General features: G+C 45.8%; 1 protein-coding gene across 3 annotated transcripts in view; it reads left to right on the top strand.

Annotated features, from left to right (window-relative positions):
• Positions 1-20644, top strand: part of ATXN7L1 (ataxin 7-like 1) — a 257762-nt gene that overhangs the window by 86170 nt on the left and 150948 nt on the right. For 2 of the 3 annotated variants that reach the window (XM_010841444.1, XM_010841452.1), the window contains exon 3: positions 11019-11123. In XM_010841444.1, the coding sequence (XP_010839746.1) occupies positions 11019-11123 (105 nt within the window). Of the gene's footprint in view, positions 1-11018; positions 11124-20644 lie in introns of those variants that run through there. The other variant, XM_010841451.1, reaches the window with a different exon arrangement.

Raw genomic sequence — 20644 nt, 5'->3', positions numbered from 1 at the left:
TTTTAGAGTCAGTTCAAAAGGGAAACTCAATTTTAAAAGTATATGAAACTATTGTTATACTAGAGTCATATGCTACCTTGACATTTTCATGATTTCTATAGCAACCGGGGTGGTTTCAGAACCCTGAAAAAGACTTTGGGGGAACCTGAGGCCATTTTCTGGGGCTTTTTTTGTTTTTTTTTTTCAAGAAATTAAAATTCAATATTGTCTACTTTGCTGTCTTCCTTTTCCCTACTGTGGGATCTTCTGAGCGAGTGCAGGCATCACTGCTGAAGCTGCCCACCCCCCAGCCCCCGGCCTTCAAAGGCAGTCTGCTTCCAGCTGCTTCTGTGTGCAGCCTTTGCTTAACTTGGCCTTCCCACTTGCAAAAGGAAGGAATCCCTCTTTCTTAAGCGTTTTATCTTTTGAACTCTCACCAGTTGTTGCTTGGTAATACCCAGGTCTTGAGCTTTGGAAGGTTCCAGGGGCAAATTCAAAAGTGCACAGAATCTAGTGTGATCCTGCAGCCACAAAACCAGTTGTCTTCCCATCATAGAAACAAATCCTGTACAAATAGCTAATTGGACATGTCACCCTGCCTTTTCCTTTACTTCAGCCATTTTCACTAAGTGAATATTGGGTATAAAGGAAAATTTATACACAACTTTGCTTGTCTGAAGTGTTCCCTCAGAAGGCCATTTATAAAATGCAGCTCCTCCTAGTCTGCCAATTTCTTTCTTTCTTTTTTTAAATTTATTTGTTTATTTATTTGGCTGTACCAGGTCTTTGTTGCGACATGCAGGATCTTTAGTTGTGGCATGCAAACTCTTAGTGGCTGTGTGTGGGATCTAATTTTCTGACCAGGGATGTAACCCGGGCCTCCTGCATTGGGAGCACGGAGTCTTAGGCACTGGACCACCAGGCAAGTCCTGCCAATTTCTTTTTCAGTATTGACTTAAGAAATGGGTCATTAACTACACCCGGAAATCAGTTACTTTTCTACCTTTGTAGCAACTGTGCTGGTGTCCTAAACTGCGTCTCTTCTTCCTGCCGAGCTGGGCTCTGTCCCTTCCATCCCTCCTCTGCCATCTGGGAGTGAGAAGGGGCAGAAGGTGAGGAGTGGGTGGCTGTTTGGGGGAGGTGAAGCTGTGAGAGCCAGAAAAGACCTGTGGGGAACCTAAGTGCTGTCGGGAGGCAGACCCAGGATGCCAGGAAGTTGGTAACATGAATGCCATTGTCAATCGACTTCCACAGATGAGAATTCCACCAGAAGTTAAGGAAGAGGAAAAGTAAAGGACTGCTTGCTGTAAGTGAAAGTGAAAGTTGCTCAGTTGTGTCGAGCTCTTTGCGACCCCATGGACTAGGGCCTGCGGGTTCCTCTGTCCATGGAATTCTCCAGGCAAGAATTCTGGAGTGGGTAGCCATTCCCTTCTCCAGGGGATCTTCCTAGCCCAGAGGTCAAACCCAGGTCTCCCACATAGCAGGTGGATTCTTTACCGTCTCAGCCACCAGGGAAGCCACTGAGAATAACCTGTGTGTGATCCATATATAAGTTGCATTAATTTGATAGTCTGAGCCTCATCTGTGAATAAGCTCCAGGAATAACCCTTAAAGAGTAAGCATTATATTGTCAGACATTGAAAAGAACTTAATTCTCCACTCCCTCATCACCACTCCCCCATCCCCAGCCCCCTTATCATCACCAGAGCTGAACAAGTTGTAGCCTTTTTGTGCTCATTTGATACACAAAATGATCAGTATGTTTACCTGTCTCTATTGTGCATATGTTTTGGGGCTAATGATCAATACCATTATCATAAGTTTATATTAACATATTAATTTCCTCTCAAGTTCACAGAAGCCTTTCAGCATCCGATGTGGTAGATAACAAATATAAACTTCTCCATTTTGATAACTAGGGAAATTGATCCAGGAAAGAGTGAAGCCAGAGTAGATGCTGGTCAGTGGTGTGCTGGTGAGTGTTTTCACAGCCAGCTCTCCAAGAGAAGCAGCCCTGGTTTATAATGGATGCTGATTCCCATGGTGTAAATACTCCCACCTTGGCTGATTCAGGCCACAGACATGCCTCACTGAATGCAGACTCGGGAAGAAATACAGTACAGCTCCTGTGAGCTGCAGTGTATAACTGGCACTAATGATTCAGTTCATGGCCTCAGACTCCCAGGTAAGCACTGAGGACCATCTCTGACCTCTGTAAACCCCCAGTTATCTCTCAGGTTCAGCTCAACCCCTAACTCACTGGATTGCCTTGAAGAGTAATTTTCAAACTTTGAGTTGTGACCCATTGAAGGATTATGAAATTAATTTCAAGAGTTCAGCATGTTTTTTTAATGAAATAGAATAGAATAAAATAAAAAGAAATGAGTAGACCAGGACATATGAGAGTGTGATATATGTGTTTGATAGATGATGGGTGGATGGATAGATAAAACAGGTATGTATATGTGTATGGGGGGTCTCCCAGGTGGCGCTGGTGGTAAAGAACCCACCTGCCAATGCAGGAGAACTAAGAGTCGCTGGTTCGATCCCTGGGTCAAGAAGATCCCCTGAAGGAGGAAATGTCAACCCACTCCAGTATTCTTGCCTGGAAAGTCCCATGGACAGAGAAGCCTGGCGGGCTACAGTCCATGGGGTTGCAAAGAGTCAGACATGACTAAAGTAACTTAGCACAGCACGTATGTGTATAATGGGTTGGGGTGAAAAACCAAAAAATACTTACCTAGAATCAAGAGTATACCTGTTTCCCCATCTGCAAAATGAAGCTATGGATCTTGCTCTCACCCTGCCAATGATCAGACAGGAGGATAATTAAGATCACTTCTGTGACAGTGCCATGGTGGTGCTATCTGATGTATCTGATCAACAGTTAATTCGTTTGTAGGGACAAAATGGAACAAAACAGACAGGCATGGATTTGTGGTAGGGAAATAATTGAACATGGGGGAATAACTGAACACTGTGATGGGCAAAGTCCCATCATCTTTGTGCATGTTTTCTTGGGGCCTGACCACTGCCTAGAGAGAGCCCTGCCAGTGGCTTGCAACCCTCATCTGTCCACACTTGTGTGTGATGGTGCCGTGCACATAGAGGGAATTCTACAGGTCAGAGGAACCTTGCAGTTTCCCCAGGAGGTCAGCTGTGAATGGTCCTGAAGAAGGGTCAAAGAATGTGCTGCCTGGAGCAAAGATTCTCCCACTGGAGGGAGAAGGAATTAGTTTTGAAAGATAGGGGAGAAGACCTTGAGTAAAGCTTTCTCTACACGCTTTCCTAAATCCCTGGAGGAAGAAAATAAAAGGCCAGGAAAATTTTATAAGCCTTCACAGCAACTCCGTGAGGCAAGAAATGCAAGCCCCATTTTATGGATGAGGAAACAGTTGCTCAGAAAGGTTGGGCACCTTCCCTGAGGTTACACAGCAAAGGGCACTGTGCTCAAAATCCCTCCTTCTGACCCCAGGCCTGTGCAAATGCCAAAGGTTCCTCAGAGCCTTGGTCCTCTATGCAAGGCTTCCATTCATCAAACTGTTTCCTTCATTTTTAAAATGGGATCTTGCTCTTATGAAAGACCTTTGGCTAAGATGGGAGTATGGACTCCAGAGCAGGGGTCTCATCCTGCTTTACAGATCACTCATGGGATCTCTTAGCTTTGTTTCCTTGCCTGGAAAGTGGAATGATGGCAACTTTGTGGGTTAATTATGAGGATTACCTAAGATAATGTTATCAGATAGCAAAGTCTAGAAGGATGTATCTTAACATGCTAACAGTGGTTATCCCGAGGGGGTGTCATTACAGGTGGTTTCACTTTTGCCTTTTTTTCCCCATCTTTGTTCAGTGGTATGCTGGTAAATGTTTAACAATGTGGCTTGCTGAAGAAAAGAAAAAACCTGATCTGTAGTGCCCCTTTCCATGGTGTAAATACTCCATGAGGTCTGATTTCAAGCTACCGCCTTGATCTCACGGAACACGTTGGGAGACTTGCACAGTTGGCTCTCAAAAGCTGGTACAAGCCCACATCAACACACCACCATTTTTAACTGTGTACTAAAAGTTCTGTTTGGGTGGTAAATTGAGAGGGAGAGTTATTAATTAATAGTATATCCAACATGATGCCAGGCATAGTGATTTCCAGTGCTCCCTGGCCTTCCTCCCTCATCCCCAAGCAGACGATACACTGATCAAAACGGCCTGGCCTCTGGAAGTGGTGGTCTTCTGAGAAGCTCCCATCTGGCAGACTCTCAGAACCCAGGAAGCCTGTTGAGATTCTGAGGTCTGATCACTAAGGAATATACAAACAGGCCAGCAGGTCCTCTCAGTTTCCACGGGAGACATACTCTAAGCAGACACAATTGAAACTGCCCTGCAGGGAACCAAGATCAGCCCCAGTGACGCGAAGGGCCCAGAGTAGGACACCCTCAGCGTGGCCAGGCTTTGCCCAGCCTGACATTTACCTTCAACTCTCGACCCACAGGTGTGGGAGAGTGGCAGGGGAGCGGGGGCTCCACAGCTTCCTGACGGAATGCTGAAGCGGGACAGCAGCCAGAGGCCTGACGGACCTTGGACAGGTCATCAGGGCCCATGACAAAGGTCAAGAGCCATGTTCCCCACCCCCTACCTCTCAGCCTCCCTTACTGCACTCAGTTTCTGGCACAGAGTAGGTGCTCAGGCAAGTGTGCGAATGCTTTTTTTGTTTTTTAAATTAATGCATTTCTTTCATTCCCTTATAGCCTGATCTATTGCAGAAAGACTGTAAGGCAGCCCAGGAAATGCTGTTGAATAAATAAATGTTTTAGCCCTTGCCAGCTCCTGGTTTCACATGTTCCTGGATAGAAAATGTGACTAAATCTAAATGAGATGCAAAGTGTTAATAAAGGCTGCCAGTGGTTTTTTTTTTTAATTTCTTCTGGCTTTTCTGTATTTTTCAAATGTATCTTCAAAACACACGTATCACTTTTGTTATTTTTTAAAAAAGAATATATAATATAAAAATATTCTGTAAGTTGAAAGTAAAGCAAGAGTGGTGTCAGCAGTGTGGGACTGGGAGTGTCCTCCATGTGCTGGGAGGCTCTGAAGCTAGGGTACCGGATGCTGTGTGGGCCCCGCCTGGGCCTCTGTCACAGCTGGGTTCTCTCTCAGCCTCCCTTGTCACAGGCCCCCGCCTACCAGGCACTGACTAATAACGCTCCCCTCCGGTAACGTCTTAGTCAGAGTGGAAACAGAGGTGAGTCCTAGAGGGGAAATGACCAGCCGCGCCTGGAGCCACAAATGCTGCAGAGATTCAGTGCGCCTGTGCCCCCAGCCTGGCCTGCATCCCGCCACGGGAGCATGGGGTCCTCGCCCCAGTGAGGGCCCATCTCACCCTCCCCATCCAGCCTCCCCTGGAGCAGGGGCCTTGGCTCTTGGCCATGTGACCAATGTGTCAATTCCATTTCCTTCCAAGTATCCGGGCTGCACTGGAAGCATGTGTTGGGTTATAAATGAGCCGTCCTGACATCAGGAGGAACTCAGCTTCTCTGTGGCCTCCCCCTGCAGCTAGTAGAACCATGGTGTGTCTGATGGTTTTCGATAAAAACATAGGTTGCGTCTAGAAAATGAGGGCGTGGGGGGTGGGGGGAGAGGAAACTCAGATGTGTGAGGCAAAGCACTTTCATGAAGGCTGTGTCTTTTATTTCCACCTGTCCACCCTGCTCTCAGTGGTCCTGGAGCCGGTCAGGTAAGGAGAGGCAGGCAGAGTGCCCTTCAGGGCTCTATCTCCACCCAGCGGCCCACGAGGAGGCTCTGACCGCTGGTTTCCTCAAAACTGATCTCCCTACCTCCCACCCCATCTTTACTGAGATGCGCTTCGTGTATCATACAATTTACCCATTTAAAGCATATAATTCAGTGGTTTGTAATATATTCACAGCTTTGTGCAACCATCACCACTATCAATCTGGCAATGTTTGTATCATCTGCAAAAGAAACCTGTAAACCTTTAGCAGTTCTCCAGTTCCCTCCAGGACTCCCAGGCCAAGGCAAGCACTAATCTCCTCTCTCTGTCTGTGGCCTTGCCTCTTTTGGACGGTTCATATAAAGAGGATCATATAATATGTGGCCTTTTGTGACTGGCTCCTTTCACTTAGCATATGTTTTTAAGGTTCATCCATATTTGTAGTGGGGTTTCCCAGGTGGTTCAGTGGGTAAAGAATCAGCCTGCCAATGCAAAAGACACAGGAGATGTGAATTTGATCTCTGGTTGGGAAGATCCCCTTGAGGAGGGCATGGCAACCCACTCCAGTATTCTTGCCTGGAGAATCCCGTGGACAGAGCAGCCTGGCAGGCTCAGTCCAGAGTCGCAGAGAGTGGGACAGGACTGATGTAATTGAATATGAAGAAGGCAATGGCACCCCACTCCAGTACTCCTGCCTGGAAAATCCCATGGATGGAGGAGCCTGGAGGGCTGCAGTCCATGGGGTTGCTGAGGGTCGGACATGACTGAGTGACTTCCCTTTCACTTTTCACTTTCATGCATTGGAGAAGGAAATGGCAACCCACTCCAGTGTTCTTGCCTGGAGAATCCCAGGGATGGGGGAGCCTGGTGGACTGCTGTCTATGGGGTCACACAGAGTTGGACACGACTGAAGTGACTTAGCAGCAGCAGCAGCAGCACGCATATTATAGCAGGCATTAGCACTCATGTCTTTTTATGGCCAAATAATATCCCATTGTATGAATATATCACATTTCATCTATGCATTCAACAGTTGATGGGTATCAGGGTTGATTTGACATTTTAGGAATCAGCAAACTAAAATGGACAGGAATGAGTGAATTTGACTCAGATGACCATTATATCTACTACTGTGGGCAAGAATCCCTTGGGAGAAATGGAGTAGCCATCATAGTCAACAAAAGAGTCCAAAATGCAGTACTAGGATGCAATCTCAAAAATGACAGAATGGTCTCTGTTCGTTTCCAAGGCAAACCATTCAATATCACAGTAATCCAAGTCTATGTTCCGACCAGTAATGCTGAAGAAGCTGAACGGTTCTATGAAGACCTGCAAGACCTTTTACAACTATCACCCAAAAAAGCTGTCGTTTTCATTATAGGGGACTGGAATGCAACAGTAGGAAGTCAAGAAATACCTGCAGTAACAGGCAAATTTGGCCCTGGAGTACAGAAGGAAGCAGGGCAAAGGCTAATAGAGTTTTGCCAAGAGAATGCACTGGTCATAGCAAACACCCTCTTCCAACAACACAAGAGAAGATTCTACACGTGGACATCACCAGGTAGTCAATACTGAAATCAGATTCACTATATTCTTTGCAGCCAAAGATAGAGTAGCTCTATACAGTCAGCAAAAAACAAGACTGGGAGCTGACTATGGCTGTGATCATGAACTCCTTATTGCCAAATTCAAACTTAAATTGAAGAAAGTAGGGAAAGCCACTAGACCATTCAGGTATGACCTAAATCAAATCCCTTACAATGATACAGTGGAAGTGAGAAATAGATTCAAGGGACTAGATCTGATAGAGTACCTGATGAACTATGGACGGAGGTTCATGACCTTGTACAGGAGACAGGGATCAAGACCATCCCCAAGAAAAAGAAATGCAAAAAGGCAAAATGGCTGTCTGAGGAGGCCTTACAAATACCTATGAAAAGAAGTGAAAAGCAAAGGAGAAAAGGAAAGATATACCCATTTGAATGCAGAGTTCCAAAGAATAGCAAGGAGAGATAAGAAAACCTTCCTCAGTGATCAGTGTAAAGAAATAGAGGAAAACAATAGAATGGGAAAGACTAGAGATCTCTTCAGGAAAATTAGAGATACCAAGGAAATATTTCATGCAAAGATGGGCTCGATAAAGGACAGAAATTGTATGCACCTAACAGAAGCAGAAGATATTAAGAAGAGGCGGCAAGAATATACAGAAGAACTGTACAAAAAAGATCTTCATGACCCAGATGATCACGATGGTGTGATCACTCACCTAGAGCCAGACATCCTGGAACATGAAGTCAGGTGGGCCTTAGGAAGCATCACTATGAACAAAGCTAGTGGAGGTGATAGAATTCCAGTTGAGCTATTTCAAATCCTGAAAGATGATGCTGTGAAAGTGCTGCACGCAATATGCCAGCAAATTTGGAAAACTCAGCAGCAGCCACAGGACTGGAAAAGATCAGTTTTTATTCCAATCCCAAAGAAAGGCAATGCCAAAGAATGCTCAAACTACCTCACAATTGCACTCTTCTCACACGCTAGTAAAGTAATGCTCAAAATTCTCCAAGCCAGGCTTCAGCAATACGTGAACCATGAACTTCCAGATGTTCAAGCTGTTTTTAGAAAAGGCAGAGGAACCAGAGATCAAATTGCCAACATCTGCTGGATCATTGATAAAGCAAGAGAGTTCCAGAAAAACATCTATTTCTGCTTTATTGACTCTGCCAAAGCCTTTGACTGTGTGGATCACAACAAACTGTGAAAAATTCTGAAAGAGATGGGAATACCAGACCACCTGACCTGCCTTTTGAGAAATCTGTATGCAGATCAGGAAGCAACAGTTAGAACTGGACATGGAACGACAGACTGGTTCCAAATAGGAAAAGGAGTGTGTTAAGGTTGTATTGTCACTCTGCTTATTTAACTTATATGCATAGTACATCGTGAGAAACTCTGGGCTGGATGAAGCACAATCTCAAATCAAGATTGCCAGGAGAAATATCAATACCCTCAGATATGCAGATGATGTCACCCTATGGCAGAAAATGAAGAGGAACTAAAGAGCCTCTTGATGAAAGTGAAAGAGGAGAGTGAAAAAGTTGGCTTAAAACTCAACATTCAGAAAACTAAGATCATGGCATCTGGTCCCATCACTTCATGGCAAATAGATGGGAAACGGTGGAAACAGTGTCAGACTTTATTTTGGGGGGCTCCAAAATCACTGTAGATGGTGACTGCAGCCATGAAATTAAAAGACGCTTACTCCTTGGAAAGAGTTATGACCCACCTAGGCAGCATATTAAGAAGCAGAGACATTACTTTACCAACAAAGGTCCGTCTAGTCAAGGCTATGGCTTTTCCATTAGTCATGTATGGATGTGAGAGTTGGACTATAAAGAAAGCCGAGCCCCGAAGAATTGACGCTTTTGACCTGTGGTGTTGGAGAAGACTCTTGAGAGTCCCATGGACTGCAAAGAGATCCAACCAGTCCATCCTAAAGGAGATCAGTCCTGAGTGTTCATCGGAAGGACTGATGTTGAAGCCAAAACTCCAATACTTTGGCCACCTCATGCAAAGAGCTGACTCATTTGAAAAGACCCTGATGCTGGGAAAGATTGAAGGCAGGAGGAGAAGGAGATGACAGAGATGAGATGAGATGAGATGGGATGAGATGAGATGGTTGGATGGCATCACCAACTCAATGGAGATGAGTTTGAGTAGACTCCGGGAGTTGGTGATGGACAGGGAGGCCTGGCGTGCTGTGGTCCGTGGGATCGCGAAGAGTTGGACACGACTGAGCGACTGAACTGGGTTGCTTCCACCCTTAGCTTTTAAGAGTAATGCTACAGTGACCATGCATGAACAGGTTTTTGTGTGGACGTATGTATGCTGTTGTGTCTCATAGGCCACCTAACCGATGTTCCAACAGTATGTATTTGATTCTGTCACCACTTTGCTTAAAAACCTTCAATAGCTTCCCATTGTTCCTAAAGTCAGGTTCAAAATCTATGTGTGTGTGTGTGTGTTAGTCGCTCAGTCATATGTGACTCTTTGCAATCCTATGGACTGTAGTCCGCCAGGCTCCTCTGTCCATGGGTATTCTCCATGTTGATCCACAAAGCTTACACCTTCCGGGCTCCCCTCTTGTTCTTCTGTTTCAGCCAAGAGCTTCCTCCTACACACACAATCTCCTTCCATGGTGGACCTGAAAGTTCCCCCTCTCTCCCCTGACCTTTTCTTTCTCTAATCCCTCCTCGGGAAAGCCTGTCCAATGCTTTAGTCAAGGTTAGGTCAGCCTGCCACATGCTTTCATGGGACCCTGTTCCTCCCCTCCTCAGTGGGTACCACAGTTACACCCACATGATGACCTGTGTGAATCTGGTCAATGCTTCTCTTTTCTGCTCCAGCAGAGTAGGGCCCTTGTTCTTGTTCACCAGTCAGCCCTGGCACCCAGCACGGTTGGTGCCCAGCACACTTAGGCACTCGATAAATATTTGCTGGAGAAGGCAATGGCAACCCACTCCAGTACTCTTGCCTGGAAAATCTCATGGGCAGAGGAGCCTGGTAGGCTGCAGTCCATGGGGTCTCAAAGAGTCGGACACGACTGAGCGACTTCACTTTCACTTTTCACTTCCATGCATTGGAGAAGGAAATGGCAACCCACTCCAGTGTTCTTGCCTGGAGAATCCCTGGTGGGCTGCCGTCTATGGAGTCGCACAGAGTCGGACACGACTGAAGCGACTTAGCAGCAGCAGCAAATATTTGCCAAGTAAAGAATGGGTAATGATGGCAGCCAGCAAGCCACTTGTCTGGACGCTTCCTTTTACCCTGGCGTCTTCTGCAGGTGATGGGGGGACTCAGGCAGCTGCCGAAACCAGGATGACTCCTTTTTCTCTCTCCAGCCCTTCTCACCCTGCCATCACTAGAGAGGCCTCTGCTTATGCTGAAATGGGTTTGGGTGAACTTCCCCTCATCCTAAAATAACTGGAGCCTCACTGGGTCCCAGTGAACCCTGGGGCCCTCTTTCAGGACAGAGTGACTGTGGCATGAGATTCTGGGTAGCCCAAATGCCGCAGACTAAGCCATCAGTGGTAGCCATCCATTGGCAAGGGAAATGAGGAGGGATTCTTGGAGGCATGGGCTTCTCTGAGAGTGAGGAGCTGCATTTGGACAAGCTGTGTTCCCTTTTCTAAAGATGATTGCCTTTCTGCCAGTCTTGTTTGAAAACCTGCCCTGGAGGACATTCCAAGAAGAAACCATCCACCTTCTAAGACTTGGTTGCTTTTTCAAAACAACCTGTTTTCCTTTCCCCCCACAGATATGCACTTGTTTGGCCACTACCCAGCACACGACGACTTCTACCTCGTGGTGTGCAGCGCCTGTAACCAGGTCGTCAAGCCGCAGGTCTTCCAGTCCCACTGCGGTAAGTGGACTCCTGCACTGGCCGATGTCCAACACTCGAGAGGAGCCCTGCCCTGTGGTCTGGCCCTGGGTCTGTCTGAGCCCAAGGCCCTGGGTGAATCCCCCTGGGTTCTGCCTCGGCTTCCAGGCCGACTGCCTTAGGGGTAGTCAGGGGTAGTCCTCTTGCCAAAATGTTCGGTGCTGTGGGGGCACCAGACAGAAAACATCCCGTTGTTTAGGTAGATGGGTGGTGGTCTTTGCAGGGGACAAAGGGGAGGGACAGCAGTGGCTCAAGGAGCCACTCCTGCAGCCAGATGTTCGGTTCTTCTGAGAGACAGGAGGGCCAGGGCAGCCCACCGTGGAGGCCACTGGGGTGCCAACCCCCAGGAAATGTAAACCAAGCCACGAGTTCAGCTTCTCCTCTTCCAAGAATCCTGCTTGTTTAAAAAAAAAAAGGAAAAAAACAGTCATGTTTGGGAACTTGCTTTCCCTCTATCTTTTACATCCTTGGTGTGAAACCCTTCAGTAGTTCCACAGCAAATGCTGGCCTCCTTCACTGCCGGTGTCTTGGGCACACACAACAAACATCCACACAGCTGCTCCCCTCAGAGCAGAAAAAGAGCTACTAACCTGAGGATAGGAAGTGACTTAACCTGAGTGCAGGTTTCCCTCTCTTCAAACAGGATGTTGTTGGACCAGCCAATTTCCAAAGCTGCAATGTGCTCTGAGTTCCAGAACAGTAGTTCCCAATCTTTCGGTTTAAAGTCTCCTCTCTTTTGTTGAACATAAAATCCGAATGCCCTTCTTTAGTGTAAAATTTCAAAGTGCATTAAACATTGTACCTAAAAAAAGTCAAAGCAATTATCATATCAAATACACTTTGGCAAATTACATATTTCTCCTTTCTCACACTCAGGGTTTCTTCTTTTCCCCTAGCCCTTCAGTTATCACCATTCTGTAATAAATAGATATAAAATAAAAGGAGATGAGCTTGTCTAATCTCACCAGTAAAGGTACTTGGGACTATTGAATAGTGTATATATCATAATATCAGTTACATATATGTATATATGTATATGACATTTACATAGCGGTGTGTTTCTTTATATAACCTGCGTCTGTGTGTGTACTGTAGCTGTGTTTCGTGTTTATAATATGTAGAAAGAAGAATCCAGGCTTCTGAGACTTTTTGACCTGCATGGGCACAGAGGCTCCTAGCAAATGCTGTACAAAGAGCTCCATTGAGAGGCCAGGTCTTCTGCCCCTCGTGGCAGCCACCTCTGTGACCTGGGGCTACTTGCTAAATGTCTCAGGGTTTGGTTTCCTCGTCTCTTCCATGAGTGATGACTTCCGTGGGCGCTTCCCGCTCTAACGTTTTCATTTCTGGCAGATAGAGTATGAAAGGGGCAAGTCGTGTGCTGGGCACTCACTGACCTTCTTGCTAGATGCCCTGTAGCAAATGACCCTCCCTTCCACTGGGAGGAGAGAAAAGGCCAAACCTCTCCCAGGCAGATTGTCAGAGGCGCGGTGCTGATGCTACCAGCTGAAGTGACAAGTAGGGGAGTCAGTAGCAGAGCAGTGGCAAGAAGATCCCACACAGCTGGCAGGTCAGGGAGCAACCATGGAAACTCTGTGGTCCCTGCTCCTGTTTGTCTCATGAAGATGCAGGAAGGGATCATCATTCATTCATTCCTAGGATGTGCTGCTGTTCTGGGTGCTGGGGTACAGCAGTGAACGAGACAAGGAAAAATCCCATAAGTCATCAAAACCTTCTCTGGGAACTTAATTCACTGGCAGGGTTTCTGATGGAAAGAACCTAAATGGGACCCAGGACCCCCACTGTGCCCTGCAGAATTCCTCCTAAGGCAAGACCCCATATAGCCAGTGAAGGAAATCTCTAGGGCTAGGGCTTGGCTCCCTTGACACATGCCTCCCTCTATCCTGAGCCTTTTGGTTCAAGAGCAAGTCTAGCTTAGGGGCACAGCCGAGGGTTTTGTAGCCATATGCTCTGAGCAATGGCAGTAAATTAGTTTGGGGGTTTGGGGTTACAGATCTCATCACCTGAAACCCGGTCTTCCTGAGCTTCTTGCTGAAGCAGCAGACAAGCAGTGGTAGGACACGACCACAGCTCAGCAAACGGAGGCCTTTAAGCCTCCCTCGTCTGCCAGGTACATGTCCCACAGGTTCCCACCCGCATCTATCAAGGGCAGGAGAACGCAAGGCAGAGCTCAGAACCAGGGCAACACTTAAGGGGCAAGGAGGATTTCTTAGCTGCCCTAAGAATTCCTCCTGTAGTATCACAGTATTTGTTTTCTTGCTCTTTTACCTCCTATGACTAGCCTTGCTGTAATCAACAAGTTAATGAGAATGGCTTTGCATGAGGTACGAGGGACTGTACTAGATGCTTTCCTTATCTTTGAACATGTAATCCTCTCAACACCCCCACTAAGTAGGTACCAATATGACTTCCAGTTTGAACTTGAAGAAGCAAAGGCTTAGGATTGCTTTGCCCAGGGTCTCAAAACTGAGCAGGTGTAGAGCCTGATTTTGAATGCAGGCAGCATAGCTCCTGAGTGAGGGAAGTGCGTGATTCCCTGGCTTGCATAGCCATTGTCCCTCACTTCCTCCCGGTGTGGCTCCCAGGCCCCTCTTGTCCTAGCCCAAACTCCGGGGCCTGAACCTCTGAGTGTGGCTCCTAGTCCCCTTTTGTCCTAGCGCAAACTCCAAGGCCCAAACTCCTAGCCCAAAACCCTTGCCTGCCAGGGAGCACATCATAATACCTGGCTTCAGATTCGATCATGTTAGCTGCAGAGTTTTCTCTCAAATGGAATCTCGTCTATAGAACCCCAGTATGAATACAGATGCCCAGCAGAGCCACGGAGGTTGAAATTGGGGTGTGGGCTCAAGTGCCACTCTCCTGGCCTACTAAGCCACCAGGGTTCCTCAAAGCAGCATTTGAAGTTTGTTATAATGGAGAGAGTGTGGGCTTTGGAGGCAGACAGAGCATTTCACATGACTCCCCTATTAACTACATGATCTCAGGCTGGTGGCCTCCACCTGGTCTATAAAATGAGTGCCCTGCCTGCCACAGGGGGGTTTGGTATGAAAGGACTGGTGAGAGGCGCTTTCCTGCGGTATACCCAGAGCATGGGTTCATTTCTCTTCTCCCCATGGCATCTCCACGTGGCCTCCAGCTGGACACAGCTTGTCCCTCTTCATATTCACAGAACGCCTCCCCAGCTCCTGCCTTGCACTTCAGTTACCCGTGGGCTGTCTCAGCTGTATCCACCAGCTTCGAGGATCCTTTCGGGACCAGGGATGTATTAATAATACCTTTTCAGCTCTGTATTCCCAGCACCCAGAAATGAATTCATCATCACTGGCCCTGGCCCTGGGAAGCAGAGTTGAGGTGGGCAGTGGAAGGGACACAGCTCGGGGGCCAGGTCCCAGTTCGGCCTTACCCAGCCCTAAGACCCCAGACTCTTCACCTTTTTAAGTGACAGGGGACTGGGCTATGTGTTCTCTTGGAAACTTGCTCATTCTCAGTGCCTGGGATTTGGTGCCTGATTTTAAGGATCACAGCATAATCAGAGGGACGGGTGCATAGCAGCCTTCAAGATTTCAGTGGCCTCGTTAAGTTAAATGGAAGAATGTGTGTGTGTGTGTGTGTGTGTGTGTATTTAGGCAGTTGGTTCTGAGGACTTTGGAGGTTGATGATAATGTGAAACAGTGAAAGCGATTATGGAAAAAATCGTAAATTTTGGAGTCAAACAGACCTGGGTTCCTAGCTGTGAGACCTCAGGCTAATTACATGACCTTTCTGGGCCTCATTTTCCTCTGAAATGAAGGGATAGTTCCTGCCTTGCAGAGTTACTATGAGGAACAGAGATAAAGTAGTTTCCTGGCACATAGTAAGGAAATAAAGAAAGGGTAGCTATTATTGTCAATAAAGTGTGGCTATTTTTTATTATGTTGAATGTTTCTTATGAAAAATGGGAAAACCAATTCAGTCAAGTGTTTCCTGCCTTCGTTTCTCACCCTGTCTCGGGGGATACACGCATGGAGGTCAGCCTGCGGACTCTGGCCTGTGATTCATCTTCGGCTTCCCACACTCTTGGAGGCAAGACTTGTTGGCCTAAAGATGATTACATTGCCAGGAGTCCTGAGGATCCACCTTTACGAATATGGTTTACATTCACATTGGGCTCCAGTGTCCTCCTTTGGAAACACCATGAAGCTCCCAGTATCTCTGGGGTCCCTGCCCAGGTCGAGCCAGCCTTGGCCACCTCCCCCCCGACTCCCAAGACTGGCTGCTTTCCTGTTATTCCTGACTTTGTGCCCCAAGCTTGTGTCCAGATGTAAAAAGCAGGCATGTGCCCATTGCTCAGGAGAACCTCTGCCTGGCCTGGGGCGGGGGGCTCTCCAGGCCACTGGGGCTGTGCCAGGGGCTGTGCCACTCCACCTGTGTGGGCCCCTCAGGTCTGTTTCCTCTATATAGCAGCCCTTTAGATGCTTTTTAGACCTCTGCCCAGGAGATTACGATTTTGAGGGATTGGTTTGTTTCTAAAGTCTCTTAGGTGAGTTGATGATGTTATTTAGGCATTAAGATAGAAAAGAGGGAAACAGAAAAAGCCTCTCCTTAGGTGAACTGATCTCACTCAGCCAACATCCTTACCCTTCATAGCTGTCCAGCCCAAGTTATGACTTGATGCACTGACACGATGTGGGAGCTGCGTGGTTGGGAATTGCCTCTCTAGGGTGAGTCTTCTTAGGTTCAAGTTCCAGCTCTACCACTTGTTAGCTGTGTGACCTTGGGCAGGTTGCTTTGCCTCTCTGTGCTTCAGTCTCCTATTCTTAAAATGGGATTGTAGTTTTTCTCCTAAGATCGTTTTGATGATTAAAGGAGCTCACATGTGGAAAGTACTTTTAGCACAGTGGTGGAACAAAGTTTGCTTTTAAAAAAAAAGTTATGCTTTCATTAACCAAGTGATAAGCTACAGAGATTTGTAATGAAGTCTTGTCCAAAGGATATTCATTTATGATTACTATGCAGTGTGAGGCTGACCTTGGTGACTTTGTCGGTATTGTGGATCCCAGCCTCAGTGCGGAGAAAGTGCCATTTCTTCCGAAGAGCCCTCTGTGTATGTTGTGTGTGTGTGTGTGTGTGTGTGTGTGTGTGTATGGGGTCCCATTTGTGTGCGTAAGCCTGTATATAAGCTCAAAACTAGAAGGTTCAAGGTACCTACAATGAAAAAATATTTTTATTACATTTAGAAGTTATATATGTTTAATCAGTTTGAAATATTGTAAGTAAAGGGAAAAATAGTAAGTAGATTCTAGCTGTGGTTTTGTAATTGGGTTGGACATTTATGAAATTGTATGATTTGCCTAAATGAAAGGAGTATGATTTTTTCTGTCCTTTTCTCCTAATATATTTACATAATAAACTACCATAAAGAATAGTTTCTCAACAGCAGCACAGTTAACATCTGGGGCTGGAAAATTCTGTTATGGGGGCATCCTCTTTATTGTAGGATATTGAACAACTTCCCTAGCTTTTATCCACTAGATGCCAGTAGCTACCCCCACCCCCAGGCATGACAGTGAAAGCTGTCCACTAGGGGACAAAAATGACCCCCAGCTGAAAGCCACTGCTGTGAATTATGACATCTCCATTTGTCGTGTAATATTCTGTGCTTTTCTGTATCCAGGTTTTCCTCCCCATTCAAATACGTGTGTGTGCGTGGGCACACTAAGCCCTGAGATCAGTTCTCTGGAACCACACAGTAGCATGTGGAAAGTTTACTAGTTCAGCCTCCAATGAGCTGGTCATCAGGATAATTTCCCCATCACGGTCATATTCAAAGCATAAAACAAGATAGATTGCTGAAGTCCATAAAATTGCAGCCCTTCCCACCTCAAAATAAAAAAAAATGGGGAAAAAGTGGCAAAAGAAATAAAACATTCGTATACGAAGATCCTTCAGAATTTTTCAGCCACTTTTGGTGCTCACTCTCCAAGCAGAGAACCATACAGCACCCTACACCCCAACCATCAGACAGATATTCCTTGGATGTCACTGCTACTTAAATATATATTAGAACCAAAGAACCTAGATGTCATTCAAAAGACAAGATAGGATTAGTTTTTTCCCTTCTTAGAGAGGACCTTTTAGTCCCTTTTTCTGATTATATTTTTGAATGCCCTTCAAGTATCTGTTTTGCATGTTGATGGTGATGCAGTAGAATTTAATGAACTGTGAGCTAAAGCAGAGGGGCTGAGCCACAAAATAAATGAGTGGCAGCAACTGGCTCCTGGAAGCTGGCACCTCCATCCCTTGCGTGCACAAGCAGATGCTGCTGCTGGGTGGGGACCGAGAGCAGCAGAGCCCAGCAGTGCCACACATGGAAGCCTCATTAATGAGGTTTCAGGGTTTCCTGCAATTGTTCTCTTTATTTTGTCTATCTCCGGGTGACCTCTAGTTGAGGAGGAAACAAACCATTTGTGCTTTTGAGCCCTAGAGAAAGGGAGTCCCTCCTAATGTCAGTGCCCCTGGGCTTCCAGGGTATCATCACTGGCTAATTATCCTGCCAGAACTTCCTTTCCGAAGGTGTAGATTGCCACAGAGCAGGACTGAAGTTTTTGGTCAATTAAATGGGATTTGTTTGTTGAGATTAAATTTCTGTTGTTATTGTGAGTTGTTTTTTATGAACTAGATTATTTACACCAGAGACAAAATAATTAAAGGAAATTGGTCAGATTGAACATATTCTTTGTCAAGTCCGGCAGTATTAACTAATAAGACTTGACAAGATCAGGTGAATCTGTGCAAACTTGATTTTGTTAGTGAGATTCTTTTTTTAACCTTAATTTGATGAATGTATCCCTGATCTAAAATTAACTCCTGGCTTGATGTATCATTGGGGTTCCTTACAGTCAGAAACAATGTCTGTGGTTGTTTCTTCTTATGTCATCTTTCCATACTCCCTGGTAAAGTGTAACCATAGGACAGATACTAAGGAAATTCCTACAGTTGATTCTAAGAAGATCCCAAAGCAAAACTAATCATGGACTAACAAATGGTGATACCTTATATCAAGAATTACAACTGAAAAAACCTACAACAAAGTAGCACCACATTTTGCATCCCTTCAAATGTTTATATTTTTGAACTTGCTGCTGCTCAAATTAGAATTAAAAATGTATCTAGAATATAGCAGGTTGACCTGGTCCCAAACCCTAGCTTTTCTTATCTGTTAATGGAAGACAGAAAGTACCAATAACAATTATTGAGCACTTATATATGCTAAGATATTTTTTTTAATTTAATCCTACTGCCACTCTAAGGTGCTAAGGTGCTCTAGTCCCATTATTCCTGTCTCACACCCAAGGACAGGGCGACTCAGAGGATTTCATAAATTTCCTCAAGATCTCGCTGATGTAAGTGGCAGAACTAGGATTCCAGCCTATGTCTGACTCTTGATGACTTTACTGATTTAATGTTTTGGGTCTCAAACTCCCTGCAATAGCGTAACTGAACTTCCATACAGAAAGGTTGTTTTGGTCCCCTGTAGGATGCTGGAGCCTAAATGCGGGCGCTTGGGGGCACCTGAGTTCCCTAACCCTCATTTTTCTAACTTACGCTTCTGATTGTCTGCTTGTTGGCATAGGTGAAAAACTTGGGCACGATTTTGAGGGAAATCAGAATGGAAGAATAAACTGATTACAGTCATGTGTTGAGAGTCATGGCATTTGGATAGACCTTTAAATATCAAAAAGTAAAAAGAGGCAAACTTGTGGGAGAGGTGGAACGGGTACCACCATCAGTTCTGCCTGCAGTTTCTTGTTCATCCCCAACAAATGAGCAGATCCGTAAGAGCCCCACCCCTACCACCAAAACAGTAGATAATTTCCTCTAAATTCAGTGGAATTCCCTTTTCTTGCACGTTTCTGTGAATCAGGTAAATTTTACAAGTAGACAAATAGCAGAAGTAATGATTCAGCTCAAATTTAGAGATAGATTAAGAGGATGTTCATAATTTTAGCATTACTGAATTCATTTTTACTTGAAAGAAAAAACCCCTCTTCTTATATCTCATTCAAGCCTGTTTCTTGAAGGCTGAATCTCTTGGGTTACCTTCTTCAGAGTCACATAGCTTTGATTCATTCATTTATTTGAAAAATATTTATTGAGCACCTACTATATGCCAGGCATTGTTCTAGTGCTGCAGACAAATAGTGGTGAACAAGACTAGGGTGTGACTTTCTTGAAGCCTGCATTCTGATAGTTTAAATAACGTAGATGAAGATGAGATCAAGCCATAGGAAGAGCACATCAGGTGAGGTGTTTTGAGGGCTTCAGAGAGGTGGTGGGAGCAGTACTGCAGAGCCCTGTAGGGCAGAGCCCAGAGTTTGGGCTTCATTCTGGGTGTGGTGAGAAGACATGGGAGGACCCTGCAGGAGGGAAAGACATAGTCTGACTTCTGTTTTCAGAAGGTCACTCTGGCTGCTTGGAGTCTGGGAGACCTTGAAGGGACTGAGGCATAGCTGTGCAGGTGGATAGTGAAGGGTAAACGTGAAATCTATTTTGGAAATGTAACTGACAGCATCTGCTGATGGATTACATTGTAAAAGGGAAGGTCCACATTTAGAGTTAGTTAGAAGGGGAATGGCCAGTGACCTATAGGAAAAGCAACAGAGGATGACAACATGGGAGCCAAGAGCAGAAAGTGTTTGTAGAGCCAATCAAATGCCAAGTGGTTGAGCGGGAAGAGAAAAGGTCACTAGATTTCCACCAAAGGATGCTGTTGACCTCGACAATAGCCATTTCAATATCTTGGGATTTCTTTTTTCCAAGTATAGGTGATTTTATTTTTATATCACTGATAAACCTCTTTTTAAGCTAGTGACACCCCAAGTGTTTTTCCACATTTCTGCTGAGCTCAGCTACTACCCAACTAAATTGTCAGCTGATCCCTGTGCCCTTTGCATCCCACCTGTCACTGTGCCACAGTCACCTGTGAGCTCTAGGTACTCAGCTCTCGAGGGCTGAGACTGTGTCTTCTGCATCCTTGCGTCCCAGCCTGGAGACCTTTCCTGACTTGGTGCACAGAGAGCAAGAAGGAAGGACTCCTCTAATCCCAACTCAAGTGCTCTTGGCACTCCCCACTTCACCAGCATTAGCATATATGACAGCTACTGCAAATGCCTGTTTACTCATCCACCCCCATTGCACGCACAGACAGAGGCACAAGCTAGGAGTTTTGAGGAGCCCTTTCCTAGTGCTCACCATTGTGTTCCCAAAGTTAACACGATGAATGCTGGATCTACAGCTGGTGCTCAAAACACTATTTTAAAAATGCATTTTGGAAGGAAGGAGGGAAAAAGCAAGACTGGAAGGAAAACTTACTTCCAGGTTGGGAATGAGCCAAATTCCACAGGTAAGCGAACACATTCGTTTAGAAGATGTTGCTCCTTGAAAGAGAAGTACTGTCACTGTTCAGATGCAGCTGATGCAGGGGAACTGTCCTGCCTCACTTTGCA

This window comes from Bison bison, unplaced genomic scaffold, assembly GCF_000754665.1.
Source record: "Bison bison bison isolate TAMUID 2011002044 unplaced genomic scaffold, Bison_UMD1.0 scf7180017864162, whole genome shotgun sequence".
In the NCBI taxonomy this organism is placed as follows: Eukaryota; Metazoa; Chordata; class Mammalia; order Artiodactyla; family Bovidae; genus Bison; species Bison bison.
Note: the sequence above shows the minus strand (reverse complement) of the source record. Positions and strands in the feature narration are given on the sequence as shown.